Source organism: Macrotis lagotis, chromosome 1 (assembly GCF_037893015.1).
Source record: "Macrotis lagotis isolate mMagLag1 chromosome 1, bilby.v1.9.chrom.fasta, whole genome shotgun sequence".
Taxonomy (NCBI): domain Eukaryota; kingdom Metazoa; phylum Chordata; class Mammalia; order Peramelemorphia; family Peramelidae; genus Macrotis; species Macrotis lagotis.
In genome coordinates this window covers 907115462-907138942 of record NC_133658.1, presented here as the reverse complement: position 1 = coordinate 907138942, position 23481 = coordinate 907115462, and the positions used below count along the sequence as shown (strand labels likewise).

Below are 23481 nucleotides of genomic sequence, written 5' to 3'. Positions count from 1 at the left end.
TGCCAACTAAAAATGGAGCCAGTAAATACAGATCATGTAGACTACTTAGCCAGAGTTAGCATTTTGGACCATTAACTTCCAAGAGTTTCTTCATCTAAGCCAGATCATGTTTGTAGAGGAGCCAGGAAAAGCACTTAGAAAAAGGGATTCATTTATTGTGATATATTATTCACATAGTGGAACTGATTATGATTCAGGATATTGATTCTACTTTTTTTTGGGAAAAATGATAGTTACTATGATTTCAAGGAGGTAGATCAACTTAGACTATCTTGTTTAAATGTTCCTTTTAGGACCACAAATCTGTGTTTAAGTATTTATTTTTAAAAATATCATGACTTCCATTTGTACTTAAGTACAACACATACTATTTTGGATAACTGATTATTTGGCAGTAATGCTGATATGTGTTGGGCATCATACAATAAAACAATAAATGTACAGAAGAAAGAAAAAGAAAACAACCAAAAACATAAAGTTTCAAATAAAATTGAAAATTGGATACAAGCCCAAGAAGAATTTATAAAAGATATTTTTAAACAAACTTTAGAAATCAAATAACAGACTTAGAGGAAAAAATGGGGAAAAGAATGAGAGGGGTCCTAGAAAATTGTGAGAACAAAGTCAACAGCTTGATTAAAGAGGCACAAAAATTTGGGGGGAGAAAATAACACATTAAAAACAAGATTGTACAAATCATAAAAGAAGTGCAAAAATCAAGAGAATTCCTTTAAAATCAAAATTGACCAAATAGAAAAAGCAGTACAAAAATTCACTGGTAAATTCCTTAAAAAGTAGAATTGGTCAAATAGAAGTTAATGATACCATAAGATATCAAGAAGCAATATCATAAAAATCAAAAGAATGAAAACAAAAAATAGAAGAAAGTAAGAGATATCTCACTGGAAAAACACAAGCAAATTGGACAAGAAATGAAGGAGAGATAATTTAAGAATTATTGGATTATCTGAAAGCATTATCAAAAAAAGAGTTTATCCATCATCTGTAAAAAATTATGAAGGAAATTTTCTTAATAGCCTAAAATCAGAGTGCAAAATATAAATAAAAAGTATCCACCAACAACCTCCTGAAAGAGATTCCAAGATGAAAAGTCCCAGCAATATCATAGCTAAATTCCAGTGTTCCTGGAAAGAGAAAATACTTCAAATAGAAAGAAGCAATCCAAATATCATAGGAATACAGTCAAGTTCATGCAAAACTTAGCAGCTTACACATAAAGGAGTAGAGAGACTTGAATTTGATATTCCAGAAGGCAAAGAAGCTAGCATTAAAAACTGAGTGAATCCTATAGGGGGAAAATGTATACTTAGAGAAATAGAACTTTCAAGCATTCCTGATGAAAGGACTTCAGCTAAATAATAAATTTGACTTTCAAATCACAGACCAAGGGATATTCTAATCACAGCTATGCTCCGATAGTCTGATAAGGGATAGAGATGTTTGAAAATCTACATTATTTGAGGAATTCTATACATTAAAGATGTGAATTCGTGAAGTATTTTTTTAAAGGTTTTTGCAAGGCGATGGGGTTAAGTGATTTGCCCAAGGTCACACAGCTAGGTAATGAGTAAGTGTAAGAGACCAGATTTGAACTCAGGTCGTCCTGACACCAGGGCCAGTGTTCTATCCACTGCATCACCTAGTTGCCCCAAATTCATGAAATATTGAAGCAAGATCAGATTTCTTTTGCTTCTTTTTCAGAAAATACTGACTCTTAACTTGCAGTTCAATTGCTCAGTCAATAAGTTTTTATTAAGGAGTTGCTTTTTCCCAAGCTTTGTGTTCAGGCCACAGTTTACATCTGAATTGTTGCCTATCAGCCTCTTTGTTAACCTGACCTAATATGAATTGGGAAGCATTTCCAAGGAGTGCAACTCCTTTGGGTTCTAGATTCTCATGTTTTTGTTTGGGGGGGAGACAAAATCCCAAAGAGTACCTCAAGAATTATGTAACTTTACTTCACTGTAATCACCAGCAGTCCCAGTTAGAGAGCTTGACTAGTGACTAAGAAGGGTCATTAGTGAGAATCTGTCTCACCTTCTCCAGGCAATGAAGAACACAAGGTTCATACTTATTCAGCCCCAGGAAGCTCCATGTGATGTGGGGACAGACTTAGTTTGGATACTAAAAGGGACATGTCTAGGAGACCTCAATTAAGGCTCATCAGGTAGGCTTTCCATCCTCCCTATGGACTCCCAGTAATGACTGGGAACCCAATCCCCTCTGGAGCAACTCAGCCACCATAATTGAATGGAAAATTGACTACTCTCTGAATTTGAGAATGTTAGGGGTCAAAATGTACTCCTGGAGAAGGAGTGCTCAGAATCTCTTCCATGGCGTCTATTAGCAATGACAGTCAAGACTAGATGATCTTATCTAATAGTCAGAAACAAGTCCAAGTCATGACTTAATGAGTTCAAGAATTATCCCCCTATCATTCCTGTTAGTCCTCCAAGATAAGAATAATCCATTTTTATTGAGTTAGATACCCTTGGGGATCAGTTCTACTCTTAGATAGCCTGATGGTCTGGACTGAACAGGATTCCTGGGCTAGGTTGGGAGCAGAGCCAAGAACATCAGGCAGGCCCCAGAGGAACACAAAGCCTTGGCGGGTGAAGGTAAAAAACCACTATCTGTCCAATTGTAATCAGACACAAATCACACTTTCTGGGGAATCTGTGGCCCCAAGAATCTATCTTTTTGTATGTGTTCTCATGTCCTCCAGGTGGTACTAGCAGGACACAAAGGACTCTGTCCTACTGTCACATCAATCTGATTTCCCCCAGAGAGAAGAGAAGAAAGGATTCCCTTTAACCTCACACCAGACATCTTTTAAAAACTTCCCAAAACATCTAGGGCAGCTAAGAGTGCAGTGGATATAGTGCTGGGCCTGGATTAAGAAGGAACTGAATTCAAATATTGATTCAGATACTTCCTAACTGTCATTTAACCATTTTAGTCTCAGTTTCCTCTATAAGATGAGCTGGGAAAGGAAATGACAAGCCTTGGCCAATATTTTTGCCAAGAATACCACAAATATTATTACAAAGAGTTGAACAAGACTAAATAATAACAAAAACGAATAATATCTAAAAGCATCTTTATATCCTCCCTAGAGCAATGAGTCTAGTCCTAAGGAAATGAATCTCAGTTTTCTGGGAAGATAAGAGAGTACTAGAGCAGAGGGAAGAGGAAGAAGGTAGTAAGAAGACCATAAAATTACCCTCAACGATCGTGCAACACATGACTTTAGAGTCCATAGGCCTTATCCAATTAGTACATTCCATTGACATCTTTTATAGAGTCAGAACAGTGAGCCATGTCCTCCCTTAGAGGTACACACTCCCAGAGTTCCAAAACTGAACTTGGATTGTACTGTGCAGAATTTGTAGTCACAAGACTCGCAATTGAATTGTATCATCTCCAGGACAGGAAGAATAATTTGGCAGTGGGCAGGGTGAGGATAGGAAAGAGGCAGGGTAGAGGAAATGGGGCGGAGGTGGTGGGGAGATTGTGGTATTGTCAGAAAATGAGTTCCTGCTCTATAAGGTCCATGCAATCTTGCCTGGTAGAAGAGTTCTAGGCCTGAAGAGAAAGACTTCAGCCCTCTGGAGATAGAGGAGAAGGAGGAGAAGGAAAAGAAGGAGATAGAGCAGACTTAACTCTGGATTCCATGCAGGGACAGCCTTAGTTTGGACACCAGAAGAGACACTTTCAGAGTCATCCCTTGGATTTTATGTTGAAGAGACACAACTCAGGAGGGAAAGGCAGGGATTCCTAGGAAGTAGAGTGATGGTCACATGTGGTGAAGAGCACAGACCAATGGAGAGTCACTCAGAAGTTTCTCACCATGGGGGTAGCCTGTGGAAGGGCCTCATAGTCACAGGTGAGACACCAGTCTTTTGGGGTCCAGGGGAGGAGAGGGAGCTTAAGGATTATGACCCATATATAGAGAAGTGAAGCAGCACAAGGAGCAGGAGGAAGGAGACCAGTCCCAGGGAGTCTGTTCCAGAGACAGTCTTTGCAGAACTGGTCAGGGGTGTCTTCCATGAATCAGAGGCAGAGGGGAAGTAACAGTGAAGGACCATTAGTCCACACTCATATGACTCATCCTAGAGCTGAACAACCTATGAAGAGACTAAGGGAGTCTTTACAGATATGTGTGGATCCCAGCATTGATATTTACTAGCTTTATGACCATGGACAGCTCACTTACCTCTTTTAACTAGGGGACTGTTTGGGAGTTTGTCAGCCTTAAAATGCACCTCAGTTTAAGTGGGGAATGTTCTCACTGGGTTTGAAGCCAGAAGATCTGGGTTCAAATGCTACCTTTGCTATTTTCAATTTAGTATCAGTTGCATCTGTTAATTTATCCAGGCCTTGATTTTTCTCATCTGTAAATTCAGGGCATTTGATTCACTGATCTCTAAAGTTCTGTTCAGGCCTAAGATCAGATTTCTATCCTCAACCACAACACTTTCTTGATTCTTTTATCTCTTCACACATTGGTCTATCACATGTCACATTCTTTCTGAATCAAGACCATAGAGAGAACTTAAACTGTGTTCTAGATCAAGCTCTCTGGTCCTCTGCAGAGACTGTGACTGACAGATTGCTATATTGGTACATGAATCCCTTTCAAACATAATTTATTGAATCCCCAGGAAACCCTGGGGTAGACTTAGAAGCCTCAACCCTTATTCTGGGGACAGTTCAGTGACTTGGATGTCTCAGGAGGTTGGGGGAGCCTGCTGACCTCTGCTTGCTTCCTCCCTTCTCAGTCTCCATCCTCAGCTGCTGGATCCAGCCAATATCTACTCAAGATGCTCTCATTAGGGTTGTTCCAAGATCACCCTATGGAACAGTGGGCAGTAATGTCACCTTGATGATTCAGGGGTTCTCAGGGGATGCTCTCAGCTATAATTGGTACAGAAAGACAACAGAAGACTCCAACAAGATCGTTAGCTACAACATTCATTCTGGAGTGCAGAAACCAGCAGATAACCGGGAAAGAGTGCTTCCCAATGGCTCCCTGCTCATCCCCAACCTCACCTTCAATGACACTGATGACTACATTGTACAAATTGTTGATTGTGGAGGTGTGATAACTGTAAAAGCAAGTGGGCATTTAGTAGTGTATGGTAAGTCCTACTATTTCCATGGGCCATGAACTCCAGTATCCTCACTCTCTCTGGGGTGAGAAGGTAACTGATCAAGAACAGCTCTGCCTCACTTCTGACTTACAACCTACATCCCAATAAGGGAGTGGGCTAAGCTCACAACTCTTTAGAGGCTTCTAATGAATTCAAGGAAGTCCGAGGACAGGAGGAATCAACAAATGTGTTGAAATAAAGCATTGAAATGGCACTGACTCATTTTCTCTTATATTGCTCAAGACCCAAATGTAGATATGGTCCTTTCTTTAATGTTCCTGAGAGACCAGGATTCCTTGGGAGATAAAGGTTGGTTGGGGAGTCAGGATTTTGGCAGTAACTTCCTTCTTCCCCCAAGCTTTCCCAGGTCATGTTGTGATACTAGAAGGGCCTCTGAGTGTGAAAAATGAAAATGACATCTGACCCCTTTAGTTGTGCCTGAGGCAGGCAGTCTGTTCCTAAGTTCATGTCCCTCAAGATATTTAAGAGTTCATAATACAGGGGAAGCATTGCTGGTGTTGGGGAAAGTCACTGATACTCCCCTTTCCCATTGGCCCAGAAGAGTTCAAGTCCAGTCTACTCACTATCCAAGGGCAAGAATCCTGACTTCCATGGTGTCTAGGATCATCTAGATACCTGTTGATGTTGATGCTCAAAGTTCTGGGAGAGCGATCCTAGAGGGAGAACACCTGTATTATCTCCATTTTTTAGAAGAAAGGCCATGACAGGTTTCTTTTATAAGAGAGTGTAGTGACTTTGCCAGAGTCAAATGGTCAGTCAATAGCAGGGGCAGGATTCAATTTCATTGTTGCTGAGAGTGACCTTCTCAGTCCTGGGAATCTTCAAGCAGAGACTAGAGGACCCCCTTTCAGGGATATTTAATTGGAGATTCCTCAACAAGTCTGGGATGAGGCCCTAAAGCAAAACAATCCCAGAGGCTTTTGGGGATTTATAGCTCTGAGGTTGTACAGTCTCTAGGAAAGAGTATGTCAGCCCAGAACATCCTGAACTTTCTTTTTTTGTGTGTGTGCCTTCTGGAAATTTTCCTGATATCTTTTGTTGTGGTAGGGTACATTTAGTGCCTATAGACTGCTGGAAGTATTTGGGGAGGGCCCTGCTGATGCTACCTGCCACTCTGTCACTGAGCTCTTGGGCAGAGGATAGTGTGGAAGGAAAGACTTAAGGATCATCCATCAGTTGTTCTGAAAGTACTTATTTGGTTCCTACCACATGCTAAGGTTCTGGACTGAGGCCTGGGGGATAAAAGATTAAAAATAATGAGAGTCATCACCATTAAGGAGCAAAATTCTATCAGGGAAATATGTAGACATGAACATGAGGAGAATAGGAGTCAGTCCAAGATCTATTATTTCTTGGAAAGAGGGATTTCTGGGGGAGGCAACTCATCCACCAACGCAGACTGGCATTGTGTCTGGTATTCATCTGAGGCAAACCTAACATCCATGGCCTCTTGACTCCCTCTAATTAGAGAGAAGGTCATTAGATAGGGAGAACCTGGGCAGATGATACCTACAGGAAAGGTTTCCTGGGGGAAGTCCTATTTCAGGAGCATCTAAGGAATTGAGGGGCTTTGTGAGGGGAGGACAAGAGGAGGGCATCCAAGGTTGGGGGGCATAGCTCCCTCTTCAGCACAGTTGGGACATGGGAAGGAGGCTCAACCACTGGATTCTGATGAGCCCAGGGAGAAAGAGGTCACCAAGAAGACTTAGTGTTAGGAATTGAGACAAGGAAATTGTGTGGGGTCAGAACTGACTCAGTTCTCCTTCAGAGTCTTTCCAGGCCTGGAGATAGCAAAGGATTGGACCTTACACCAGACACAAGGGGAGCTAAGCTCTGTCAGGGCATCTAACATCTTCCAGAGGGAAGGGATCAAGGAAAGAAGAGAGCTCTAGATGTAGGTTTAGTAAGGCTGGGTTGATATCTCTAGTTTTTTACTGTGTGACCTCAGGTGCATCAGCCTTCCCCGGCCCTTGATGGTTCTGAATGGTTCCTGGCTGATGAACAGTTGCTCCTAGCTCTGTTATCTTTTCTTATTTTTGGACGTCTCTTCTGATGTCTTACCATTGCCTGGGAATGTTGCTTGTTACACTTATTCTTCTGGACCAAGAAGACAGGGATGTCCATAATGAATGAGTCCAGCAAGAGTGCATGATCAGGGTGGCTAGGTGTCACAGTGGATAGAGCACCGGCCCTGGAGTCAGGAGGACCTGAGTTCAAATCCAGCCTCAGGCACTTAATAATTACCTAGCTGTGTGGCCTTGGGCAAGTCACTTAACCCCACTGCCTTGTAAAAAAACCCCTAAAAGAACAAGTGTTCATGATGAGTGAGTTCAGATCATCGTCAGCTGTTCCTTCTCTTCTCTCACATGGAGCTTCCTTTGGACCAGCCATAGTTGGTCCTTTGGTCAATGATTGTAGGTAGAGCTGCTAGAAGAAAGCTCAGATATTGTCTAGTTCAGTGTGAATTTCTAAACTTTTTCCTTTGAATATCTCTTGGACTTCTTTTAACATGAATGGAAATGAGTGGGATGAAATAAGGCTGCAGAAGAAGGATGACTCAAGGGGGTATAGGGGCATGAGCATCAGTTAAAGTACTGAGATGGTAGGTAATAGTGAGCCCCTGAAGATCCTTGAAGAGAATAATTATATCTCTGGATCCATACATAGTTCTCATTATTTTCACAGATGTGTGATGGGTGGGTTGGTGGGGCACAAAGAAAAGGGATGATGGAATACTCAATTTAACCTTGGTAAAGGACCTCAGGTAGCTTTTAGTCCAACCCTCTCATTTTACAGATGAGGATCCTGAGGTCTGAAGAGAGGAAGGGTCTTGGTCAAGTTCAAACAGGTAGGAAGTGGCAGAATAAGGATTTGAACCCAAAGCCCCCTGATTCCAAATCTAAGATTCTTCCCATTGTTTCCCATAGTGTTTTCTGTGCCTGTTCCACTTTCTCCATGATTAACAGATCTACTCTGAAGAATTATTGATAAGCAGTATCAACTCTGGAATTCTCCAGGAGATGTAATCACTGTTATGTCTCTTCCACTCTACCAGAAGAGAGAGAGGACTCCATTTCACAGTCCTAGTCCCAATATATGGAAGAAGTTTGTGGGACAAACTTGCTCTAAAAATATAAAAATGTTCTTTAGCAATTATGATAACCCTTAAATCATACCATGAAATTTATAGCAAGAATATTCCATTTCAAAGCAGGAGACTGCAGTGACTCACTGAGGCACTGGAAAGGTGTTATCATATCTCTCACTGTGTTAATAGCTTACTAAGGTCTGATATATTCAAATGACAATTATGTGATTCACAGGAGTAATACAAAACTTTCTCAATTAGATTGTATTTTGTTTCTTTTCTTTTTTCTTTCTTTTCTAGGCACTTGGTAGACTATTTATAAATATTTGTCCCTACTGCCATCCATCTTAGTTACTAGATTGTGCTTGTTCTAGGACCTGGTCATTGGAGAAGTAGTCCAAGATACAGTACTCCATCCCCAATGTTTCCTGCTCTCTATCCTTATTAGAACTATTGAACCATGAAGCATCTTCCTTCTCTGGGTGTCACTATTTCCAAATGTCTGTAATGGAAGCATCTCAGTTTGGTTTTTTGGGTTTTTTTCCATTGAGATCTGCTCTGGTGGAAAAACATACTAGTCACTGTCACTTACACAATTCACTTTTTTTTCTTTACAGAGAAACTGGCCAAACCAAACATTACTGTCAACAACACCAACATTAGAGAGAATGACACTTTGGTCTTGACATGTAACACAGAAAACAAGGGGGCAAACATGTTGTGGTTCTTCAATGACCAGCTCTTATCACTCAGTGAGAGGATGAACATACCCAAGAATAATCAGACTGTCACCATCATGAGTGTAAAGAGAGAGGACACTGGATTCTATCAATGTGAAACTTGGAATCCAATTGGGGCCAACAAAAGTGACCCAATCATCCTGACTGTCAACTGTGAGTGGCTCTGATTCTACTTCCTCCCCAGTCCTTTCAATAACAATGACTGATATCCCATCTTTTTCGTTTTTTCTGCAGATGGACCAGACCATATCAAGATTCTTCCAAGCACTGGAAGTGGGAAGGTCGTGGTCCAATTAAATGACTCCCTGACATTAGAGTGTCAAACTCAGTCTTTTCCACCTGCCCAGTATGAATGGCATGTCAATGACACTTCTAGGCCTATACACTCAGGAGACACTTTCACCATTGTCCATGCATATTGGAATCAATCAGGAAGGTATACATGCTGGGCAAGGAACAAGGTGACTAAGTTATCAGTCTCTAAGGACATCACAATCAAGGTAGTTGGTAAGTGACTTCTCCCTTGCCTTGGAGAATAAGTTTCTTGGGTTGTCTTTGAGTGGAACTCCAGGAAGAAGTGGTCAGACCCACTCAGAAGAACAATTTTCCATGATGAATTGGGAGAGGACAGGTAAAGAATGAATCTAATTCTGGGGAATGTGATAAGACTTGTAGCAAATGTCAGTCCATTTATTGCTGCTTGCCTTTGGTAGAAGTGAAGACCAGCCTCCCTTTCATCTTTTATAATCTCAGAAATTTTGAAGTATAATATAAACTTATTCATTCACCACACATTTAGGTGCCCGCTATATGCCCACCATGCTAGCCACTGAGAGAATGTGAGGTTTGGCTAAGACTCCATTCTTGTTTTCAGAGACTTTATAATCTAATAGAAAGATCAGAATGTAAGCAGACCATTGATACACAATGTTGTATGATAAACATATTTAGAGCAAGGCTGCAAAATAAAGTGATGTGGGAGACATGAAGGAAAGTCCATCCTAGTTGGGGGGGGTAGGAAAAAATCAGATCAGGTTTCAATAGAAGAGCTATCAGTTGACTTATGTTTTCAAGGATGGTGAGATCAATAAGTCAAAGGAGAGAAGGGAGAATATTCTCTAGCTGTAGAGAGATAGCCTAATTCAAGGTTCAGAGATGGGGAAAGTACAGGGTGTTTCTGAGTGCAGAGAATAGACCAATGCAGCCTTAGCAGAAAATGCATGACCAGGAGAAGTATTAGAGAGAGTTGTTGCCAGTTTGTGAAGTCTTGAATTTTAAGAACACCAAAGATTAATCAATAGGCAAAAGGAGCCCCTGTATCCTAATTATCAAAAAAAGATGATCATACATCTATCTGGTTGGCATATCATTTATCAATATTGGGGAGACCAGTGAGAGTGAATGTGACATTCAAGGCTCAGAGTTTCGTTTGATTTGGACACTGTCACAACTCTTCTTCATATGTGACTTGGTCCAAACAACCTAGATGTATAAAATTCTGGGGAATTTAAAGTTCCTTTTCAGCCCTTCAATTTCAGGCACAACTGGCCTCAGCTCCAAGCTAGTGATGAAAATAAAGCAAACAGAACTGTGAGTGTCCAGGAGTAACCATGTAAATGTTTTTGTCATAGAGAGACTTGACAAGATAGCAGAAGGAAGAGGCGAAAGAAGTAATCTGGCTCAGGTCTCCAACACAACCTCTCTAACAAAGGTTTTGAAATAGCAGAAGACCAAGGGAAAATCCAGTAAATCATATCTCCAGCCCAGTTCAACAGAGTTACAAAAAGAAAAATCTGGTTATATGGACTAACCGGAAAGATTAGAAGAAAACTAAATGAGTACCCTAGGTGATGTACTTGGGGAAGGAATTTTCTGGGATTCAGCAGAGATAGGGTGGTACTGGGCAGGGAATAAGAACAGGAACCAACAAATAGCTCTACAGTTTAGATACAGAGCTATGGCACAGACTGGTATTGACTGTCCCAAAGAGGTGGGAGCAGCTGTGAGCCTGAGGCTATATACCAGTCTAGGAGCTGGAGATTCATCACCAATCTGGGTCTGGGATCTGCAGCTGAGTAATCAGGGAAGAGAATTTAGGATAAAAGAAAAGTCTGCAATTCTGTACCTGCAGCTAGCCAACAGGAGCTGGGGTCAGCAGCAGACTACTTGGAAAAGCAACTAGGGATAAGTCTGCAGTGGTGTTGCCATGACTCAAATCTAAGGCAACAGTCTGTCAAATTTGACAAGGAGGACAGTGATCAGAATTCACTCTAGGTAAGACTGCTTTGGGCAAAGTTAGCAGATTACTGCCCTTTGCCACTCTTCATATCACCATATAGTACAATACAGAATACCCAGAGAAAAAAGGAAGATCTCAGAGAACAGAAAACAAGATCAAATAAGGAAAAGATATTCCTTCCAGAAGTGGGCAGATTCTGACCCTAGTACAAAGTACCGATTGAGGAAATAAGGCTAAAAGATTAAATGCAGCAAAAAAAAAAAAAATTACTCCAATGAAAAGAAAGCTACTATGGAGACAGGAATGCCCAAGATAAAAATTCAGAAAACAGAAACCCCAAATATCTATAAACAAAACTTCAAATTAAAAAAAAGCACTTAGCTTAGACATAAGGTCAACTGGAATTATTGGGAGAAATGAAGCAATAAATATTTTAAGAGTTTAAATTTATTTCTAAAATAAAATTAACTTTCATATTGTACTTTAGGGTTTATGGAGCATTTTACAAGTTTTGTTTTATCCTCAAAAGAACACTGTGAGCTAAATGCTAGTATTAATATCATTTAAAAGTTAAGTATATTGAGGGAAAGAAAAGTTAATTAGCTAGTTTGATCACATAGCTGTTAAGTGGCTCTGGATTTGAATTCAGGTCTTCCTAACTCCAGGTGAAGCTCCCTGTCTTTTCTACCCTTTAGCTATGGAGAAAAGATTTAGAAGAAGTATTAACAGCTTAATAGATGGGATTCAAAAGTTTCCTGAAAATTAGGATGACTCAAACAGTAATTAATTAATTTTAAAACAAAATCCAAATGCTGAAATAATTTCAAATCACAATGAAATAAAGCAAAAAACTGACCTGAAATAATAGATCAAGGAAAAAATCTGAAATAGCCCACCAAAATAGAATTTAGACATCAAATTTCAAGAAATAATGAAAGAAAACTGTCCAGAAGTCTGAGAGACAAAAGGCAAAGTGAAAATAGGAAAATTCTTCTGAAAAAAAAAATCCTAAATAAAAACTACTAGGAACATCATAGCCAAAACACAGAATTTCCAGATCACTGAAAAAATACTGTAAACATTCAGAAAGAAAGTGCTCAAGGATCAAACAGAATTTTGAAGCTGTCACTAGAATATTGTGGGGATACTGGAATTTGTTGTTCCAGAAGACATAAATATAGGCTTTTCACCAAGAATAACAAGAATAGCAAGAAAACTGAATATAGTCCTGTAGGTGAAAAATGAACTTCTTAAATGAAATGACTTCCCAATAGTCTTCTCTTTTTCCTCCTTCTTTTTATATTTTTTTCTTTATTTTCATCCTTCTTTATAGAGTGGAGTGAGTAGACAAAATAAGGGAAAAGTAACAGGAGGGGAAACACAATTAATTATTATAACTGTAAATGTAAATAAGATGAACTTACCCATAAAACAGAAGAGGTTAGCAGAATGGATTAGAAGGCAAAATTCAATCATTATGTTGTCTATGAAGAACATAGTAGAACTATGAAGATTCCCAGAATTAAAATAAAAACTAGAACCAAATCTGTTATACTTCAGCTAAACTTAAAAAAAAAACAAACCAAACACCCCAACCAAATTAGTAATCATGATCTGAGAAAAGATAACTGCACAAATGAACTTGATTAAAATAAACGGGGCAACTACAGTATGATGAAAAGTACTATAGACAATGAATCACTGCATCCTTATAACAATGAATATGCATCGGGTCACAGATTACCTAAGTATTTAAAGGAAAAGTTAAACAAATTTGGATTAAAATGATCATAGCAATGGATCTTAATTTACACCTTTCAGACCTGGACAAATATTACCAAAAGAAAAAAAAAAGAGGAGAAAGTAGTTAAGGACTTGAATAGACTATATTGTATTGTATAAATATATACTGTATATATAATATAGATAATATAATATAAGTATATAGTATAAATATAAATATATTGTTTTGTATAAAAGTTATGTATGATGACTATCTAGGGACTTTTGATTGTAAAAGAAAAGAACATACATATTTCTAAACTGTGTGTGGTATTTTTACATACTAAGCATTAAGGCATTAAAAACCTCACAATAAATGCAAAAAATAGAAATAATAAATACATTTTATACTATAATGATGTCATAAAATATATTCAGTAAAAGATTTTGGAAAAAATTGGAAAATTATACACTATATACTTAATTCTAAAGAACTGGTTGTTCAGGGTCTGCTTTGTCATTATGACTTTTGTCCAGAGTAAGTGTTCTCATTTCCATTAGCAAATCTTAGTCCATCCTGTTGCAGATGGTAATCATTATCATCAGTGACAATCCATAGATGAAGGATCTGGATTGGAAGAAATTTATAGGCAGAAGGATTAGTAAAGAGGGTAATCAAAAAAATTTAGATAATGAATGATGAGGGCTGGAATTTGGCCTGGGATGTAGGTATGTAAAGAAAGGTAAGCTCATGGGATGTAAAGCTGAGATGAATGATTAAGATAGATCATCTAACCCACACTGTATCATATCATAAATTGGGAAACTGATGTTCAGAGAAAGAAAGGAACTTGCCCAAGATCCCATAGTTAGCAAGTGACAGGGTCAGGATTCTAATCCAGTCACTGGACTCCAAACAATGCGGGGGAGGAAATCATGAGGTCAGAGACCGGCTATATAGAGTTTGCTGTATTTGTACAAAATTCAAGTGATCCCCATTGTTTTCCAGGCATCCAGAAATGTCACTTTATCAAGGGAAAACCCAAGCTCTGAGGGACAAAGGCCAAGTCTGTCTGACTGATCAATCAGCATTTATTAAGAACATTCAGAGTGACATTCAGTGTCCTGTCAAAAAACCCTTAAGGTTTCTTTTCTCTTCTCTGTCCACAGATGTTCCCTTACTCTCTGGAAGGACTTTAGCTCGCATTGTGATTGTGGTCGTATTGGGAGTGGTTCCCATTAGAGGCCTCATTTATTTCCTGTTCTTCAGAAAGTCTGAAAGGTAGAATGAATGATGCTTCCTTTGATTTTCCTTCCTTCTAGACCCGGAATGGGGTAGAGAAACCAGGATTCTCTTCTGTACTCTGTACTCACTTTTGGGACCTAGTCTACCTTCCTTTGCCAAACTCCTACAATTCTATCACTAATTCTGTTGGGTGGCCTCTATCTTTGGGCTGACATCCTCCTCCATATCTCATACTTGATTGTCTCTTGGATACAGTTGTTCACATCCTCTTTGGGTTGGGAACTCAACCTAATCTTTTTTTGTCAGACTCTCAAACAAAGGAGATGAAGTCCAAAAAGGCAGTGGTAAAGAGAGGAAGGGGTAGCAGAGAGAGGGGAGATCGGTTACTACTCACAATTTACTGAGAGCATGAGAGGGAAAAGGCCACTGAGGCAGATTGAGACTACATAGACTTACTGAGTAGGAGAATCATAGTACTGTAGGGGGAAGGAACAAACTGGGAGGTGATTGTACTTCAAGAATAAGCCTTGAGAGAAGGAAAAGGAAGTAGGCGGCCAAAGGCTAGACTTGTGACAATGAGCTCTAAGATATAGTGTCATTTGAGACAGGTGAGAATCTTGAGCCAGGACAAGTGATGAGGAAGAAGGTAATATGACATCCATCTGATCTGCTGAGGACAGACCTGCTACTGATTTGTAACTGTGTCAACCAGCTGCCTCTTATTTTTTAGATGGAAGCCTTTCTAGTAGGGGATATGTAAATATGGAAATAGACCCTGCTCATTCCAGAAGCATGTTCAAAACAAGAAAATTCATAGCAGAAATAGGATTGAGACAGTCAGTATGGTTCAGGATCACAAAAAGTTAAACTTTTCACAAAAGGGAAACTACCTTACTTATAAACAAAGAACTATTCAAAAGTACAGACACTTACTAATCATGTAACCCTGGGCAACTCACTTAACAATGTTTCCCATCTGCCAAATGAACTGAAGAAGAAAATGGGAAAACTCCCAAAGGGAGGATTAGACATGACTGAAAGTGACTAAACAAAATCAAAAGTTGAGTGGCTATCTCAGGAGGTAATAAAGGTATTCAAGTATAGGTTGGACAACCACTGACAAGAGGGTGACTTTGAATGGGTTGTCTGTGCTCTAGGTACAAAATAAACTAGATTTGATCCTTTTAAGACACAGGAATCTGTGGATCTTGGGTTATATGATGTGGAAGGACCTTTAGGGGTGATATCTTCCTCCTCTATGCAATGTACCTTCATTGATCCTTCTCTGTGCTCTGTAGACTAAGGAAGTATCCCATGCCTCCATGAACTTCAATACTCGAAAGTCATCTGCCATGGCTCAGTTCCAACCACCCACAGATTTCATTTAATCTGAAACCAAATAAAAATGACCCAGCACTTCCTCTTCTCAGCACTTCAGATGTATTACTTATCATCTTCCCCGGCTTCTTCAACCTCAAAGTCACAAGCCTCACACCTCATCTCTACTATATTCACATGAATCTTAGGGAAGTACCAAGAGGAGAGAGAGGCCCACCTTTCATCTCCACAAAGCTGCCTAGAAGAGTTTCTCTCCTCTCCTATAGAAGATGAGTGGGACAAATTGGATGAACTCACAGAAGTTAAAAATCTATCCCTTCTAAAAAGCTGACACCATGGGACTGAGAGAGGGTGAAGATATTTCATCCCTAGATCTCTCTAATCACACTTCTGCCCCTTCTTCTCTCTCTCTGCTCAGAGCACATTAATCAGTTCTGCCTTGAGTTTGGCCAGTCAATAGGGCATGAATTGGTACTGCTATTCCCTGAGCAGGAATCCAGTTTGGACCCACGCATGGGTCCAAAGTTCTATGAATTCCATTAAGGAATGTTCTCTGGGTGAATTTGGGTTCCTGGATTATTACGAGCTACCTTAGGGATCATGTTTATAGCATCACTCACATGGGCAGCACAGATATCACATTGATGCTGAAGTCCCTTAGGGAGAGAGAAGGATGCAAGCCACCAACCAGCCTTGCCTTACCCAATCAATGGGGATCTTTCTCTGGGTGCTGTACCTCTCACAGATGGATCAATGCTCTCCACATTCTCCCTCAGTTAGAATCACAGAATAATATTAGAATTGTGGGAGATCCCAGAAGTCATCTAGTCCAACTCTAAGCAGAGAATCAGACCAGGGAGAGTGGAAGAGAAGAATGAGCTCAAGGAATGAGCAGGAAGGCTTTCTATTTCACCCTGAATTTGTGAGGTCTCTCCATGGGAAAAAACACATAGGGATGATCAATGTTAAAATATCTCTTCCGTGACTCTCTTACTAAGACCCAAAGTTTGTGTACTCCTCTCACCAGATCCAGATTGGTAATTGAAATGGCCTAAGGTCATTCTTTTATTTTTGACTGATGAGTGTTTGTAAATTTTATTTTGGTATCTGTCTATATAAAAATTAAATTATTCAAACATGGATGTCTGAATCTCAAATCTCTGGGGATCCCTTGTTGATGGCTACTCTGAGTAGTAGGGCAGATAAGAGAAAAAAATCTTTAAGACAACAGTATTAAATGAAGTCATGGTCAAATGGATGAGTAAGTTATTGACTATGTGATGTTTCTTCCAACTTATCAGTTATTCAGGATAGATTAATAGGTATAAAACATCCAGGACAAAGAAAGGGTTTCTATGATTCATATTTTGGAATGGAGCTGCCTCTCTTCAGTTTGACAAGAGAAAGGCAAACAGGGTGGTTGGGCGACTGAAACCCTAAGAATGATTGGTTGAAAGAACTGGAAAGAGAAATTTGGGGTGGTATAATCACTCTCCAAGGAATAGACTACCTTTGGAAGTATTGTGTTCCCCATCCCCTAGGATTATTCAAGTAGATGATGAAGTGCTACTAATCCAGAAGGGTTCCAGGGATGCTGTGCTTTCCTCCTCTTCCTCCTCCCTCTTGTAACTTGGAGGCATCTTCTACTACAGCACCTCTGAAGTCTCTTTTTTAGAGGGTGAGGGAAAGATGAGCTCCCAAGGAACTCCACCCCCTTAATAGATCTCATCCCAGGTATGAGCCCAGACATCATCCTGTAGTGTGCTATCATTTTATGAGTCACATGTCAGATTTTTCTTAATGGGGGATCACTATAACAGGTCTTGGAATGTAAAGGCTGTTGCTACTGCTGTGGAACAGATATATAGCCATATGTGTTTGAAAGTAGAAAGAAATTTTGTAATTCACCTCTCAATTGGGTATGTTCCTTAACTAGGAATTTTTGAAAACATTTGCATATTGGACTAATCAAAGGGAAAACTCCTTGGAGATGAAAGGGATCCAGAAGCCAATTAATCCATCTCCCTCCTTTTATAGATGGGGAAATTGAGGTCCAAGGAGTTAAGTTTTGGCATTTGAAACTGAAACAATGCCCAGAATCATAATTTGTGTACTATCTGAAACTGCTGTAGGGAGTAACTGAGGAAATAGACCTTTTTATTGTTTCTGGCCACAATATAAGCTCCAGATCTTGTAGATGCTATTTTGAATAGTATAATTTAAAATTTTTAGAAAACATTTAGAAAACATTTCCCCAAAAGAACATTCTAATTATTTAAAGAGTGATTTTTTAATTATTAATTAAATTTAAATAGTAATTTAAACAGAAAGCAGAATTATCGGGGGAGTACTCCTTTGATTATTTTGGATAGGTCTTTTTTTTTGGTGGGGACCTTATTGTTTTGTTCATGAAAAGCCTTAGGTTTTTTTTGTATAATGAACATAAACCCCAAAGAAGTTGTAAATGTGACATTTTTTCAATTGGTGAATGTATGCAAAATTAAAAGTTTGAAAAAAAGGAAAAGAAGGAATTGATCCCTCTTCCTTTTGATGACCTGACATCTGTGAGAGTCTAAAATTGCCATTTGCTTACATTTGAAAAATGACAGTGGTGATTATATGTTAGTTCCAGAACCTTCCATCTGACAAACATTTATGATACATCTGTCATATGCAAGATGTCATGCATATCTCAAAGCAACAAGTGTTTCATGAAACATTTCTACATCTGAGCTGTCCAACTGTGCACTGTGGAAGTAACGAATTGCTCATTACTCATACCTCATGCCTAGAGTTCTTCCAAGACCTGAAAGAATAGAGAAAATTCTTTTCCAAGATAAATCATAATGAAGTTGAATCACCTTCCCTATGGAGCAGCAGCAGATACATCAGTAGACAAGAATAGAATCCAAGAAGTTTTTCACAATCTAGAATGAAAGGAAGGATATCCAGAAAGAAGGGTAAATGTGACAGGGGCAGGAGGGTGGAATGATGTGTGTCTTCATGCCAAACAGAGATGGGACTTGTCTTGCTTGGTCAGAGAAGGAGAAATGGATTGCAGAACTAGAGAGGTGGTCTGAGGCTAAGGAAGGGCTTCCTAACAATTGAAGCTGTCCAGAAAAGTGATGGGATATTGTGGTAGCCCAAAAGGCATTATTCCTCTTTAGTAAACCTCCAAAAGAGATTGGATGACCACTTTTCAAAGGTATTGTTGGAGGGGGGGTGAGGTAGAATTTCTGGACAGATAAAAGTTGATCTAGAGAACCACAGAGGTCTTCTCCAACTCTGACCCTTTGTGATGGAATTAATAGGAAAAAGGTCATTAGTATTAGCCACAGGACTTTGTTCTTCACCTTGTCCTGTTTGATGTTCTTATTAGTAACTTGGATCAAATGAAATTATAAATGTTAGAAGTTAAGTAAATGATAATTCTTTGTATGCTAATAATTATGCAGACAGGCAGAAAACATAATTTTGAAATGAGAAAGAAAGCAGGCAGTGAGAAAGAAAAGAAAGAAGCTGAAAGGACAGTGACTCTGCTGGGAACAAACAGGTCAGCAAGACAGCACAGTGTGTAAAATGTGATCAAATGAACATTTTTGGAGATCAATGTCAAATTCTATCCTTGGTTCCAAGAAATCCTAGGCATAAATAAGTATGGTCCATAAGGTTAAAATCTGCAGCACAAGCTGCATCAGAATAGTGTTGATGCCCTAGATCTCCTCATTAGACAGGACCTTCCCAGGGGTGGTTCTTGGAAGGGAAGTTTGCCACCATCATCTTAAGGGGAGCCCACTTTAGGAAGGGCTCTGATTTTGAAAGAAGTCTGAATCTTCCAATGAAGCTTCATCGGGGTCTTCAGGGTATTCCTTGAAGGCACTTGAGAAAGAGGGGGGTAGCTAAAGGAAAGCAATTCTGAGATCAATACTACACCTCTATCAATTGATCCCATGTCTATATGGCAACATAATCCTCAGAGAGAGAACTTGGGGTGTGCTGAGGATAACCTGATTTCTTAGTCAGAACTCCTGGGTTCCAATCCCAGGTCTATCATCTAGTATCCAATGGACTTTGTACAAATCTCATGACTCCAAAAAGCCTCCATTTTCTCATCAGAAAATGCATCATTAGATGATGGTGAAGTAACTTCCAGATGAAGATCTGGGATCAGCTTGTCCCTGCCACTCTAAGACCTCAGATGCCCAGTCTGAGAAAAAGGACCATTGGACAAAGAGAGAAAGAACTCAGGTATTGGAATAGGAAAACTCATTCACTTTTTGAACAATCATGTCAACCTCTTCAGGGTCTTCATTTTCTCCTTTCTAAAGTAGGGGATGAGGATTGCCCCCTTGGAGATGAAAGGGATCCAGAAGCCAATTAATCTATCTCCCTCATTTTATAGATGGGGAAATTGAGGTCCAAGGAGTTAAGTGTTTTGATATTTGAAACTGAAACAAGGCCCAGAATCATAATTTCTGTGCTATCTGAAACTGCTGTAGGGAGGAACTTTACAAATTCTAAAGCGCTATAGAAACAGGAAACAGTTTCTATTATCAGAGTAACTGGTGAATAGAGAAGGATGGTAAACAGAAGGACTTCCTTTTTCTTCCTAGAGATTCCTAGAGACCTCTTCTCAGAATGATGCTTTTGCATAGGACTCCAAGGGAAACTGAAATAAGGTTACCAATATATCTTTTTTAAATAAGTATACACATCCCAGGTAAGAATGTCGGAATTAGAATGAGGTGGTGAGAGAGAGCTAGCAATGAGCCTCAGTGAGTAGAGAATGCATTGGACATAACATCAAGAAGGCCCGAGTTCAAATTTGACCTCAGGAGCTCATTATATATGTGATAATGTACATCTCTCCCTCAAAGATCTAAATTGTAAAATGGGAAGATAATAACCTTTCAGGATTGTTTTAAGGGTTAAATGAGATAATATTTGTAACGTATTTAATATGGAGCAATAATAATAATAAGAAGAAGAAGAATCAAAATAAGAATCAGGATAATAAAAGCATTTATAGAGTAACCACTTTTTGCCAGGAATGCAGTAAGGACTTCATAAATGCTTATTCCCTACTCCCATTCCCACTTCAGTCACTAGATTATGCATGTAGTGAACAGACCTGGACCTAGCCCTTCATTCTCTGGGTTTGCTCCTCACGTTTCTTATTAGCACAACTATTCAATGAGAGTCATCTTCCTCCCAGGGTGTCATGATCTATCCCTATTTTTTTGGCTTTTACAAGGCAATGGAATTAAGTGATTTGCCCAAGGTCCTACAGTTAGGTAATTATTAAGCATCTGAGGTTAGATTTGAACTCAGGTCCTCTTGACTCCCAGGTTGGTGCTCTATCCCTTGCAACATCTAGCTGCCTCCCCAAATGTTTGAGTCAAGCTTTGGTATTTTTTTTATAAAGAGGTGGCCTCATGAAGGTATATATATTCCCCAATGTAACTTGCTCCTTTTTTCTCTCTACAAAAAACCTGGTCAGTCCTAAAATTGCTGTCAATTGGAGAGAATGATTCTTTGGTCTTGTCATGTAATACAGTAAAAGGAGCTCATAATTCTATAGTTCCTCAGTACCCAATGCCTATTACTCAATTAGAGGATGGATTTATTCAAGGATAACCAAACCCTCACCATGAAGAGTGTAAAGAGGAAAGACACTGGGTCTACTAATGTGAAACCTAGCATAGAGTGACACTTTAATTCTCAACTCTGAGTAACTCTGAGTCTCTTCTCTCCCAACTCTTTCCTTGACTGACATCTCAACTCTCTTTTTCCATTTTACACAGATAGATCAACCTGTATCATGATTCTCCTGAAGATTGAGAAGATTGAGGTCTAATGAATGACACAAGGACTACTGGAGTTATGGACTCAGGCTTACCCACCTACCCAATATGAATGGCATACCAGTGATAACATGGAACTGAAACCAATAGGAAATACTTACGCCATCACTTATACATCTTGGAAAGACTCAAGAAAGTATACATGTCAAGCAAGGAACAATGCAACCAAACGAGCAATCTATAAGGATATCAGAATCAAGGTGCTTGATAATCTTTTCCCCCAAAACATAAGTATCTTGGATTGGTCAAAGGGGGGGAATCTTAGGTTGGAGTGCTCAGGCCCACTCAAGAAGGCAACTTTACATGTCGAATTTGGTAAGGACATGTAAATAAAGAACCTCATTCTAGGGAATGTGGTCAGCTTCATGGTGAAGGCCTATTCATTTCTACCTGTTTGGTCCTTGGTAGAATTAGAGACCAGTTTCATTCTGTCCTGCCTGGAACAATCTTATAAACGGTCACATACAATGTGATCTCATCCATCATTTGACACAAAGTGCACTGTGTTTGAAACTAAGGGTAATACAAGGTTTAACTGAGACTCCATTTCTACTTTCAGGGTCCTTGATGTTTGTCCTTCATTCTCAAAGAAGACCAGAGTATCAGGGTAGTGATGCCATGACAAGCATTTGAATCGGATTTGAGTGAAGGATTTGAATTGCTTGGTCACCCATCTCACTTTCTCCTCCAGAGTCATCTGGGTCTAGTGGTCAGATATGAATTCAGATGACTGGAGATGGCCCTGGTTGTGAGACAATCAGGGTTAAGTGACTTGTCCAAGTTCACACAGTTAGTAAGTGTCAAGTATCTGAGGCTGGATTTGAATCCCTGTCCTCCTGACTCCAAGGTCAGTACTCTATCCACTGTACCACCTAACACTCTAGTAGAAGGATCTGACCTTAATACTGTTGATAGAAACATAATATTATGTGATAATCACATAGAGACTTTATAGGTAAAATAAAGTACATGGGAGACCCAGGAGAAAGTCAGTTCCAGTTGGAGGGTGGGCAGAAATCAGGTTGCCCGGAAGAGGAATCATTTGACTTGTGTTTTAAAGAATGGATAAGAAAGGGGAGAAAACTTTCTGATGAGATGAATAAATATGCAGAACAAAAGGTCAGAGACAGGCAAGTATAGTCTAAATCTGACCAATGCAGCTTGAGTAGACTATGCATGGACAAGACAAGTATCTGAGAGGGCTGTTGCCATTTTATGAAGGACTGTGAATGCCAGGCTAAGAGAACCTTAAGAAGAGAAGATCTGAGGGGAATAGAGGAGCTATCTTCAACTAATGGAAGGGTTATTATGGACACTAGGTCTGCCAAAGGATGACTGACCTGTGTATTAATTATATGGATCCTATAGAGTCTGTTTCCTGATGTGACAATTAAAAAGGTTCAAGAGATGTAATTTCTGGGTAGTTTAATCAGGCTATTAATAAAAGGATGGTTATGTGACTGTCTGTTGTAGAGCATAGATCCCCTAGTGACAGTGGGGTCACAGTTTATGTGTCCTTTGAAGAAGAGATATTCCTGAGGGATATCAATCACCTTGGATTGGCTCACACAATGACAGGTCGGCTAACATCCAGTATGTGACTTGGGGAAGTCTAGGGCAGCCACTAGATGACAATTGTGGATCCCTGAAAAGACCATCCTCAAATCACTGTAGAAATTATACAAAACAAAGAAAGGAACGACAAAGTATGTTAATGCAGATTGGCTAATAATTTAGTAATAACAAAAAATTCACAGAAAAATCACAACTTGTCTCATCAATATTATGCAACTGATTTTGTCTTAAGATACTTAATGACAAACAATAGACTTGCAATATATATATATATATATATATATATAAATGCACTAGTTTATTGGTTGTGTGAATTCTGTTTATCTCAGTTTATTAATCTGTACAATGAACAAAGATAGTGCCTGATTACATAGTTATTTTATGAACCATTGTCTATAGTAAAATATGCTGTTATTCACCATGCTCAAATAGGCAGAAACTAGGTTACTGTTCTCAGAATCATCATCAAAACTG

The 23481-nt window shown here is 39.3% G+C and overlaps 1 protein-coding gene across 1 annotated transcript; it reads left to right on the top strand.

Moving 5' to 3' along the window:
• Positions 1-3563: 3563 nt before the first annotated feature.
• On the top strand, positions 3564-17948 carry LOC141509650 (cell adhesion molecule CEACAM6-like). Its single transcript, XM_074219336.1, has 6 exons — positions 3564-3907; positions 4803-5162; positions 8901-9176; positions 9258-9530; positions 14155-14266; positions 15529-17948. The coding sequence occupies exons 1-6, from the start codon at positions 3814-3816 to the stop codon at positions 15554-15556; spliced, it is 1143 nt and encodes a 380-aa protein (XP_074075437.1). The 5' UTR covers positions 3564-3813; the 3' UTR covers positions 15557-17948.
• The last annotated feature ends 5533 nt before the right edge of the window (positions 17949-23481 follow it).

What these genes read in the sequence shown, in the direction of transcription:
- LOC141509650 (XM_074219336.1), top strand. Translation starts at nt 3,814, where the DNA reads ATGGTCACATGTGGTGAAGAGCACAGACCAATGGAGAGTCACTCAGAA. An exon ending in GAAGGGCCTCATAGTCACAG is followed by an intron (nt 3,908 to 4,802) that starts GTGAGACACCAG and finishes CTCCCTTCTCAG; the next exon opens with TCTCCATCCTCAGCTGCTGG. An exon ending in CATCACAATCAAGGTAGTTG is followed by an intron (nt 9,531 to 14,154) that starts GTAAGTGACTTC and finishes CTCTGTCCACAG; the next exon opens with ATGTTCCCTTACTCTCTGGA.